Genomic DNA, 12,575 nt, shown 5'->3' with positions numbered 1-12,575 from the left:
ATTTACAAGCTTACAAACCACACAGTGCAGCAGGACAAATTCCCATCACTGGCCAGACAGGACTTCAGAGAGTATGAGATGTCTGGAAGTCACATGCTTCTAACTTTTGGAGAGCTAAAGACAAAAGACTGCAGTGAGCTGCAGGTTGGTGAGGAAGACTAACATGGAGGAAAGTATGGCTGAAGGCTATACTCTTTAGACATCCCTCTGTATTAAAAGGGATCCTCTCTAGAATGAGATCCTTGGGGAGAAACCTGAAGACCTAGGAGCAACTTGCCTCAAAGAAGGCAAAGACAAATACTTTTGGTCAGGATCCGGCAGGCAGTATTAGGTCACCCACCAGCCAGTGCAGCATACTGGTAAGAAAAGGCATCATACTCAAACCAACCTTTGCTCCCATTGATAAAAATCCCTAGAGAAGCTGCAACAGTTTGTGCAGAGAGGTTGTGGAACCTCCACTATTGGAGGTGTTCAAGACTTGACTAGTCATGACCCTGAGTCCCTTCCAACCTGAAGTACTCTGTGATTCCACATCTGTTCTGCTAGCAAAGCCCAGTAACTGAAAAGTTGGGAAGTAAAAGAACTGAAGTCATTCAGCCAGCTGTAATTCTCTTCTATGTCACTTTATATGCTAGCTAAGCAAATTTATGGCAGAAAAATGCTATCACATTAGTCAATAATATCCCATTCACATCTGCAAAAATGCACAAAAAGATGCACAATTACACATTTAACATTTACTATCACCTGGTTTTGCAATACAAATCTACATGTAAACCCAGTTCTCGCAGTGCTATTTCTTGTATCCAATATCACATGCCAGCATATTTACAAGAGGAGAAAAATGGTAAAGACATGTTACAAGCTGTATTAACAATGTTTTGTCAAGGCAACACACTTATTAAACCATCCAGACTCTTCCTGCAATTTTTTGTCCCATTTACTATACACATCCTCATTTTCTGACAAACACACAAAAGAAAAAAAAAAAGAAAAAAAAAGAAAAAAAAAGAAAAAAAAAGAAAAAAAACCAGGCCCAAGCCTTTCAAAAGACAAATACATTATTATAAATCATACCAGGAGAACATTCAATGTATGTGTGAAACAAATTGAGCCTAAAAGATTGTCATCTTTTATACAGGTAACTTCTTGAGGCCAGTGGAGCTCTACTTGAAAAGCTTCTAATATTTGTTCTCAGCCTCATGAATAGCTTGGTCCATCTCAGACTATGCGGTCTCTCTACACTATAATGCAGAAGAGTCCTGCATCTTTCATCTTCTCCTTCCAACTCCTCCTCTGAGACAAAGTTTTATAATTAAATACTTTCATCCCAGCTGTTTCCACATTCAGGCCTTTTCGAATAAAGAATCACTAGAATTCATCACCACAAGCAGAAAACCTTATTTTTTTCTAGCAAGACCAAATGGAACAGCTGAAGGCAGTTTGGATGATGCTTCACTAAGCAAGATAAAGTGCTTCCAACCTGAGACAAATACTCGTTGTAGACGAGTTCAGCCCAACCTACTAAAGTCTAGCTAAGTTATTGACAGTCTTAATGAGATGGGTAACCTTATTAATGGGCAGTATTGCGGAACCCACATATATAAACATACTAAGAAATAAGACTGACAGAACAAAGCAAATCATTTGGTGCGCAACAAATCAATTAGCACACAATCCTGACACAAAATTAACATTGGCTTCAGAGTTCATTTTGCAGAGGGCACAGGTTTGATAATGAACAAAGTAAGCAATTGATCCATTTTAAGTCACTTTTTAAGCCTTACTGCAAGGGAACCTGAGTTCTTTATATTCCAATGATTAGTTTTCACTGAATTTCACTAGTAATTATGGAATGCCACATGAATCACAGCCTCACGTTTATTCAAATTAGATGTAAATTTTGCTTCATATTTTTATTTGAAGTAGAACATTACTTTCAAACATATTGCATAGATAGCAGCTGGAATCCATGCATTTTGGAGGTGGGAGTGACTCAACAAAATGCAATGGCTTTGGCTGGAACTAAATTTTTATTAATTATTTGCATAAAAGCTTTACTAGAGATTGTTTGCTGACATAGTGACTATTCCAAAAAGCTATCAAAAAAATAAAATCAAAATCAGTTAGATTATCTTAGTCATTGGCAGTGCTGCTGTGGCAGGCTTAGGGTCATTTAATTCTACTTTTAGTGTAATTGTACATTCAATCCTTAAATATACCTTGCCTTGATTATCCTTAAATATACCTTCAATTGATTATCTCAGATTTCATTTTTTAGATGGTCTGCTAGTGAATGGATTAACTGGTACTATCTTTGCCTGGAGATTAATTTATCTATCCAAGTCATTATAGGCCATTTACTGTGCTCTTCAAGCCAAAAAGTATTTAAACATGCAGAAGGCAAAAAGCAGAGCACATTCAGAAATCCTGTAATGTCTGTACTGAACAGTGAAAAGGGACTCTCTGTAATACCGCAAATGTTACTTTCCCACCCTGATCTGCTTGTTCTCTTTCCATTACTGCACTTCTGGCTAGCACTGTATGTTTATGGCTAAGCTGATCTCCCAACATCAATTACACAGAGTTATGTCAAGTACAAAAAGGAACTAGGAAACATTAGGAAAAATTTATACCAGGAAAGTATCCACAGTCCTGGGCAAGTCTGCTGAGACACAGAAATACAAAGAAAAGGTAATATTGAATTAGAAATAATTTCTTATATCTAGCTTACTTTCAAAAATTGCAGGAGCATTTTTAAAATTATTTCTTAGCATTGCTCACACATTTTGTAATAGCTCTAAAGGCTATTACATCCTCTGTAAAGGCCGAAGTATCATCATGTCAGGAAGTATACTAACCTACAGATAGAAAACACCTTCACCTTGTAAGTAACTATCACATTAAGAGATTGGACAAAAACACATCATCTTTTAAAATTAAAAACTAAAGAATACAACACCTCCTGCAAATAGTGCAGTTCCTTCTTATAGTTGAAAACATGACGGTTCAGATGATGTAGGGGACCGAAATATCTTTAATGACCTGGACCTGACTGCCCTTGCAATCACTATCACAATTAAAACCTGGTTTAGCAGTTAGATAATCAGAGCTAAAGCCTCAATCCTACAGAGCTAAAACTTCAATCCTATTAAAAAGACACTTGAATATGGAACATGTGTACAGTCTCTTATGCGCACAAGCAAAGGAAAGTTAGGGAGAGGAAAGCAGAGAGATTGCATAGCTACCAGATCCAGAGGATGGAAAGAATGAGCTGGCATGGTATTTTAAGCCATAAAAATCACATGAAGAGAGCTAAGTCGCAGATGTAGCTACAGCATGATTTTTGTAATAATTCTTAACTGTTAGATCAAAAGAAAATTATTCCTCCCCTCTCAGGTCCCACATAAAACCAGTCTGCTTCCCATTTGTATTTGGCTGCCAGGGGAAGGATTTGGCCTACGGTTACATTTTGTCAGCTCAGAAGGGGAATTCTGACACCCAAAATGACAATTAGTTGAACTGGAACAGTAACTCACACATGGAAGCGATTCACACCTTTATTCTACTTAGGCACCGTGTTTATTATAACTGAATTTACTATGAGACTCAATACTTTAATCAATTTCTGCATTTCTTGAAAGGAATTTCAAAATTATAAACCCCTAAATGAAGGAAGCAGGGGCCTGTTTACTGCACACTGGACACAGATCAAGTTCACATCACAGCTCTGCAGAGTGTAGTCTGCGTATTCCACACCAGATTTGCACTGTTCTGCTTTAAGGGAAAAACCCTAAATAATACCTTGAAATTATAACATAGCTTACACCAAAAAGTCCAAAGTGGTTTACTAGGAGGTGCACAAAAGTATTTTACATCAACTCACATCAGATGGAGAACAGTTCTGTTCAGCTCGGTCTTTATCCCTGCTTCTATCTGATGTTTCAGGAGGACAGACCAAAAAAGTCCAAACAGGAAAACTAACTAAAACTTGGAGGCTTATGGAAAAAAAAATAAAAAAAAAAAAAATTAGAAAATAAAAGTGCTTGATCCAGCGTTACCCTGTCAGGAGTTACTTCTTTCAGTGAAGATAACAGGCTTTAACTTAATGCTGTCCTACATCACAACCCTAAACAAAACCCACCTAGGAAGATGAAACAGCAACATCAAGAAAGACATGCTAAAATAGGCAAGAAAATAACCTCTGCCACAAAATCTTTATTTTCTGAACTAGTTTAAGCAATATGTCAAATGATATCCCTGCAGTTTGGAGCAAGAAACACCCTGAATAACAAAAGCAACTAAACACCAACACATTATCTAAAGAGAAGAATCTTCAGCTGCATTCCTGAAACCCTGACAGTGTGACAGACCAAAAAGAAAGGGTTTAGTTATCTATGGCATCAAAACTCAACTCCAGAACTTACTATATCCCTCAAGAATGCTAAAGTATTCAAAGAAAATTACATCAGATGAGCCTTGTTATTCCAGAGGAGAATTATAAAGATCCATGCTTCTTCATAAACATATTAAAAACACAGCAGAGGACAAGTCATTGCTTTGTTAATGACGTTGCTTAATACACTGCTGCAAAGTATCTACATGCAGTGCTGAGAATTAACACAGCTGTCACTAAACACATTCAGCCACTTGGTCATGTTGCCAGAAAACTGCTGCCAGGGGCTATATGGGAAGGATTCCTCAGCAGTCATCCCCCTCCTCACCAACGTAACAATCATCTCTGTTTTCTTTTTAAAAATCATTGCTGATCCACGTACCTAGAATTATCTTTTCCTTATAAATAACATTCTATAACATAAGCAGCTGAGTCGGTTTGTTCCTCAAGGGTAGTAATTTAATGGCTTTTTCTATTTCAGACTACAGGTCAATTCACAATTTGTTTGGTTGGTACATCTACTGTATTATGCCGAGCGTTAGCCAAAAAGCTCTCTCCCGTTCCTTTGGGGTATAGCTTCTAGGAGACAGAGGTTATATCATAAAAAGTACAGAATTTTTAAAATAAAAATCTAGGCCCAGTCAAAGAAGAAATTGGAATTAATTTTGATAGCACCAACAGAGAAACCAGCACTCTCTTCTCATGACTTCTGTAAAAGCAAGTCTCCCTTCTTTTGGCAGGTATATTTTGAAAGCTGAGCCCCATTAATACACTATCAGCTTCTTTGGAAATGAGGATCATCCAGTGCCTAGTTTGGTTGGTTTTGGTTTTGTTTTGTTTTTAAAGAAAATCATTAAGAGAAATAAGCTTTATTTGAATGACACTTGTGGATTCCTCTTTTCTTCTACATTTAAAAGAAGCCATCATATAAATAAAAAAAGAAATCAGGGTCTTAAATGTCAAAAATTTGTCAAACAATGACATCTAGGTGCATTTTCTCATTCTCTGCTGATACCACCACAGTTAATAACAACAATGTATCTGGACTAGGAAACAAGTGGAGTGTAATGATTTGCAGTAATTAGCACAGTCAGTGCTTTTATACCTTTGAAAATAAACGGGCTACTCAGTGCCAAACCTAGGCTTCTGCTTTGGACACACAACAGGCCAGAATATGTTTTTAAAATATGCTTAAACCCTGCACACAGAATTGTTAAAGAGTGAGAAGTCAAACACCTTTGATAACTTTGGGGGGTGTCAGATACCATCTCCTGGGTGACTACCTGGCTTAGATAGCATCCTTAACAGTTATGTTGCTCAAAAGACTTTTCTTCAAAACCTGTTCTCCCACCCTCCTTGCTCCAGTCACAAGAAGAAGCTCCAGCTTCCTGTTTGACACTTTGCTCAGCTTGGATGGCTGGGCAGACCCTGCAGTACTCCAGGAAAACTTCACCTCCTCTCCCAGAAAAGGACCTGACCACAGCAGCCGAGAGGTGTAGCCTCCGTAACAGAGCATGACAACTTTCTTGATCTGAAGATGAATACAGAAACACAAAAGCTCCAACTTATGTTAGATGCAACTGTTCACCTCTTCCACAATTCAGGTTTTGTGCTTCAGCCTTCCAATGGGGCACTGATATCTTCATCAAAATGATCAAAACTGAAAAATGTATCTGCTGCACTTAAAAGAGCACTTCAAATTGTGAGCCAACACTATCAATCTCAGACAACATGAAGCACACAGACTCAGTGGAAGGGAAAACGCAGATTTGGAAAGAGCTTCCAGGAATGAATCCTGATTCAGGCCACTTTCTTGGGGCAAAACCAAATTTCTGCTTAATAAAGTGTGCTACCATAACAAAAATTACATGCCTGAGTCCAGCTGCTTCTTCTTGCTCCACCAATCCATAAATGTCCACTTACTGCTTCTGCCAAAACCACCATCTTCAGCTGAGCTTTTTATAACTTAAAAAAAATCTTATTTAGTCTCTTTTTCACCCCACTTTCTTCTTCTTTTTTAAGGGTTAGTGCCCCAGGGCCTCCAAACGCAGGCTGCTGCTTTCAGGAAGATTGCCCACAAAGCACTGAGGATTCTGTACTACAAACAGGGCGATGCTCCCTTGTTTATATACATCTCTTCAAGGGTACTCCCTTCTCAATAAATCATGAGTTCCATAAGCAAGACAGTACCTCAAGCCACTCGGGCAACTCAGTATCTCTCATCAGCAAGCAAAGGGGAGGAGATTGGACTTTTTTAAAAAGTGTCATTTAAAACAAGTCATAAATGGCTCAATTCAACTGCAAAATGATATCCTGAGATTAGTTAAATCAGCTGCTGGTCTTTATGTTCTTGCTGCAAAGCCCAGGCTTCCAAAACCATTAAAAAAAGACTAATGAAACAAATCGCAGTGCATCGGTGAGTAAAGTAGTAACTCCCAAAACAATATTCTTAAAATAGCCTCTTGTCTTAAAAACACACTGTAAGAACTGCAGTTGGCTTATCTGAAAAAGAAATTACACAACTTCCTAATAAAAAGCAATTACAGGTAATTTAAACATTGTGATGAATGGACACTAGAAGTAATAGAATTTGAAATTACTGTCTAAGGACAGATCTGGAAGAGGACCAAAGTAACACATAATATTAAAAAAAATCTGGTTTATCCTTGGATTTTTTTTGAACTATATTCAATTCAAGATACTACAAAAGAACTGGAAAAACAAACAGCTTTATTGATGTCCCCAGTCATTACACAGTTTGTTAAAGGCAATATGATATAATGTAATTTAAGCCATTCCAATTGCCAAAGAGCATTCACTAGTAGAAAAGGGTTTCTTCAGCTCTCTCAAAAACTTCTTCCCAGTTCTCCAGGTCTTGCGTGCTCCAGGTGCCCTACAATCTGTGGGGTCTCAGAATGAAGTGTTTTCCTGGTGGGCAGCACTGGTAACCGAAGCAGACAGTAGAAGCTGGAGAAGTTTGGCATGGTGAGAGACTTTCAGTGCATGAGATGCCTGATAGTAGCTGTGAGCCTCCTCAAAGAGTCGATGCTTCAGAACTGCCCTTTACCAAGTAAATGCCACAAAAGCACAAATCAACAGGCTGGTGCAGGATGGTGTGGACAAGTTCTGCCCATAATCACTTAACAGGAAAAGGGGTCAGAAAACAATACAGTTTTTCAACTCAAAGAATAGTCAGCTATACTCAAGAGACACCCAAGAGCAAACAGCAACATGGAAGAACAAGTAGCTAGCAAGTGTTGTGGTCCTAAGTGCCTCCTATCTATCTCAAATGAGCATAAAAAACAAATCGCTTTTTCTATCACCAGAAGATAGAAATGTAAACTGACAGTCTGTTAAATGCTTTTACAACTAGAAAAGAGACGGTACGCTTGCTGTAGTCCGCTGTCTCTGTCCAAAGTACTTCAGAGAAGCAAAAGCACACAGCAATACTGTCAACATATTTTTCTAGTTTTTAGAGTGCACTTTTGCATGAAACTTAGCATTTTCACAACTAATTTCAAACAAATAGGATACTCTAAAGAAAAAAGTACAATAGGTAATTAGTAAAAGCATCCACAATCATATATGGTTTGTACTCAACCAACGTCAAGTCTCAGATACAAGAGAAATGGCCTACAGAGACCTAGCATGCCTACCTCTGTATTTGGTTGTAGCGCCTGTCCGTCCTGGGCTGCAGATGGTACTATTGCCCATGTAATGTTGGCACTAGCAGATGATAAGGAGCTCAGGGCACCGTTCTTCAGTTGCTCTGTGGAGTGTGACTTGGGCCCAGGCCATCCCAGGATACCTTCTGAAGCAGAAAATGGTTGTCAACTTACAAGAGACAGATTACAGATTTCTTCCATTCATCTCATCATTCTACTTATATAAATGATCTGCTATCTCTTCTCTGCTTCCATGCACAGTTTTACTTGAGTAACAAAAATACTCTAGCATCTTCTATGCAAATTTATCTGTGATAAATGTTTCTTTTAAAAAGTCAATGAAGGAAGATTTTAAAATGTTGCTCCTACTACCAGATAGAATTATATACAAAGATTGTATAATCTGGTACATCTTGGTAATTAAGCAAGTATTCTCTATCTAGTATTTTAATAGTTATGAAGTTATCCAAGTAAACATTCTTGATACAATGCAGGTGTTTGTCACATCTTATAAATATGGTTCAGTAACTGATTAGGTGACTAATAATCTAGCTTATGCATCAGAGCTTAGTCCAAAGACTAGTTCAGGTAATATGCTCCCCGTCCCTCCATTTCTTCTGTCTGAAATCAGAATTTTAAGCTTAGCAGCTATATTTTATTTCTCTCTGTACTATTAAAAGCTCTTTCTAGATTAAATGCTAAAATGCTTTACTGGTCCCATGACCACAGTTTAGAAAAGGTCTCGTTAAAAAGACACACACTAAACATGAATCAAACAGAACTAAACATCAGAACAACTGTTATTTCAGGGGCACCTGATTGCCAGGATGGGCCAGTATTTAAGGTTACCAAGACAGAAAGAACAATCAGCTAAGGCAACTGCAGAGTTGTTCCTCCCTTGCTGCTCTAAAAGATAGTATCAACATTCAAATCAAGCCCTCAGCATAGGGTTTAAATTTCAGCTATTAATTACACGCTGCTATAAAATGCAGAGATATGGCTAAGAAAATCGCAGTTTTTCACTCGTTACCATAATTTGTATATGAAAATACAATTAGTGCCACAAGGAGGATCTCCTTCTCTCATCACTGACAACTTAATAAGGAGGTGATTGGTGACAGCCAACATGGCTTCACTAAGGGCAAATCGTGCCTGACAAATCTGGTAGCCTTCTACAACGGGGTTACAGCATTGGTGGATAATGGAAGAGCAACTGACATCATCTACCTGGACTTGTGCAAAGCATTTGACACTGTCCCATATGACATCCTTGTCTCTAAATTGCAGAGACAATTGGATGGATGGATCATCCGGTGGATAAGGAATTGGCTGGATGGTTGCACTCAAAGAGTTGCAGTCAACAGCTCAATGTCCAAGTGGAGATCAGTGACAAGTGGTGTTCTTCAGGCATTGGTATCGGGACTGGCACTGTTTAACATCTTTGTTGGTGACACGGAGAGTGGAATCGATTGCACCCTCAGCAAGTTTGCCAACAACACCAAGCTGTGTGATGCAGTCATCATCCTGGAGGCAAGAGATGCCATCCAGAGGGACCTTGACAGGCTTGAGAGATGGGCCCATGCAAACCGCATGAAGTTCAACAAGGCCAAGTGCAAGGTCCTGCACGTGGGTCGGCGCAATCCCAAGCACAACTACAGGCTGGGTGAGGAATGGACTGAGAGCAGCCCTCAGGAGAAGGACTTGGGGGTGTTGGTGGACAAGAAGCTCAACACGACTCAGCAATGTGCATTTGCAGCCCAGAAAGCCAACCATATCCTGGGCTGAATCAAAAGCAGCATGACCAGCAGGTCGAGGGAGGTGATTCTGCCCCTCTACTCTGCTCTCATGAGACCCCATCTGGAGCTCTGAGGTCCCCAGTACAAGAAAGGCATTGAGCTGTTGGAGTGAGTCCAGAGGAGAGCCACAAAGATGATCAGAGGGATGGAGCACCTCTCCTATGAAGACAGGCTGAGAGAGTTGGGGTTGTTCAGCCTGGAGAAGAGAAGGCTCCAGGGAGACCTTATAGCAGCCTTCCAGTACTTAAAGGGAGCCTACAAGAAAGCTGGAGACGGACTGTTTATCAGGGAGTGTAGCGATAGGACAAGGGCTTTAAACTGAAAGAGGGTCGATTTAGATTAGATGCTAGAAAGAAATTCTTTACTGTTAGATTGGTGAGGCACTGGAACAGGTTGCCCAGAGAGATTGTGGATGCCCCATCCCTGGAAGTATTCAAGGCCAGGTTGGATGGGGCTTTGGGCAACCTGGTCTAGTGGAGGGTGTCCCTGCCCATGGCCAGGAGGGTTGGAACTAGATGATCTTTGAGGTCCCTTCCAACCCAAACCATTCTATGATTCTAACTTTTTAAGATGACCCAAACCAACACAAAGTACACTAAAGAACATGCAATTTCTCCTCTCTGCATCACCAGGAGTTAGCAGAGATTGCTTCCTAATTAAAATAAATGGTTTGATCTGATGAGGCAATCCTGTGTACTATTATATTACCACTTATTAAAAAATGGGACACAAATCCTATAGCTGACCTCTTACCAAATTCTAAAGATAAAATAATTAAATGGCACTAAGTTATGATGACATGACAAAACTTTGGGTCTACTTGCTTAGAATGATTATGTGGCACCATCTTTTGCTGAAGTAAGCATAAGCAAATAGTTAAGTATAAAATTATTTTCAAAGATCTGAGTAACCAACAGGGGAAAAAATCCTTTGTTTTTTTAAAATGTGTATTTCACACAATGACTCAAATTTCCCATTGCCAAAGGAAGAACATCTCTGTGGCTCTGCTGACAGGTCACATACTGATTTTTTGGGTTTCAATGACTTTGAGGACAATGCCAGTAGATATTATAAGTCCCAGTGAAGTTATGTGAACCATGTGAGAGAAAATGCAAGTACCAAGCAAAAGGTCATTTTCTTGGATTGGCTCTATACCTTGGTCCTACACATCAGGAAGCTAACATCTGCCCCCATTCCAAAGATGGAGTGAAATCAACACACAATAGTGGTGTACATAGCAAGGAATGAAGAGCACAATGACTGTAGTGACTTGCTCCTCAGGTCTTGAGCAATTTGCTGCTAGGAACAAAGGATAACCCCAGATGCCTCAAAACAAGCTCTGATTCAGAGTATAATCTGAAGATTATTTTGACAGATCCAAAATGGACTCTCACTCTGCATGTGAGGAAGGAAGCATACCATCATCATGAACAATAAAACTAGACTGGAAAATTTCAAATAAAAATGTTGGTTCCTTGGTGAGAATTCACATGTCTAAACTGTTAAAAAATGTTAGCTTTTTTGGTGTTAATTAGTACAGATTTCAAAGAGAGGGGGAAAAAAGGCAAAAAGTTAACATAAACTTGTTTCACTTTTGAATAGCCACAAAGACTTTTATGGAGCATGCTTGGCACTCTGCTACTTTGCAGTAACAAGTCTCAATCTCTGTTTCTCCCTGTCAAACAGCTGAATATTGAATTATTACTGCTATTTTCCTATTACAGAGAGACTAAAAAAAAAAATAAATTTTTAAAAATTGAACTGACTTCTCTTTATGCCAATCTTTGAAAATAAGTCATCTGGTCATTTCCTTGGGCTATCCATTTTCTCTCTGCACACACAATCTATTTGGCCTTCATCATAAACAATTAATTTTTTAATTATTCTTTTTAATTATAATCTATTTTCAGTAAATAAGCACAAGAAAAAGCTCCCACTCAAATAAATACCTCGCTTCAGGGGAAGTTTTTAAGTGCGAACATTTACTTAACCATGACATATATATTTTTAAAAACACTATGCTAGTTTTCCTCTTCAGTACAAACACACCGTAAAAAGACTAATTACTTCATCTTTCTCCACACATATTAAACTCCCTTACTGAAATCGAAACTGTTAGAACTACGCAAGTATGTTTTTCCACCTGTCCCAAGGGCAATGCTACTCTCACAAAACAAATCTTGTCAGCTTAATCAATTTTTAAACAGATCTTAACAACACATTATGATCTAGCCAACACAAGGAAGCCACGAGTTAAGGTCCAAAGGATAAAGCACGTCTGTTTCCTCAACACCTCTGCATAGGAGAACAATTGTGTTGTTAAATTCTGCCTGCCTAGAACTCGACTATTTTGCAGAAGAGACATAGGCAGTAAAAGATATTAGTCACACACCACAGAAACCTAAATAAATAAAAAGTCAGATCCCTGAACAAGTTGAAAAAAATTCCATGACTAGTTTCAAAGTGCCATCAGGGAACCTTTGACAATCTCTAGTCTACAAATCTTACTCTGAGATGTCAGCATTCTCGTAACAGCCCAAGGGAGCTGCCATATACTGAATATAGCAGCCTACTTTTCAGGCAAAAGCAAAGTATGAAGAGAGAACTCATCAGAAGTAATCTTAAAATCAACTAAAATCAGAATACAATCTCTCAATAGAAAGTGAGAGGACACAACAACATGGCTCCTACTTCACTCACATTATCAGTTGTACATCC

The 12,575-nt window shown here is 38.8% G+C and overlaps 1 protein-coding gene across 1 annotated transcript in view; it reads right to left on the bottom strand.

The window, feature by feature from the left end:
- The window catches only part of OSBPL10 (oxysterol binding protein like 10), a 121,103-nt gene that overhangs the window by 33,272 nt on the left and 75,256 nt on the right, over window positions 1-12,575 (bottom strand). The window contains 1 exon segment of the mRNA XM_075745741.1: window positions 8,053-8,207. Coding sequence (XP_075601856.1) covers window positions 8,053-8,207 — 155 coding nt within the window.

The sequence above is a fragment of the Balearica regulorum genome, chromosome 2 (genome assembly GCF_011004875.1).
Source record: "Balearica regulorum gibbericeps isolate bBalReg1 chromosome 2, bBalReg1.pri, whole genome shotgun sequence".
NCBI classification, from domain to species: Eukaryota; Metazoa; Chordata; class Aves; order Gruiformes; family Gruidae; genus Balearica; species Balearica regulorum.
The sequence above is the reverse complement of the archived record's forward strand: the minus strand, read 5'-3'. Positions and strand labels throughout refer to the sequence as shown.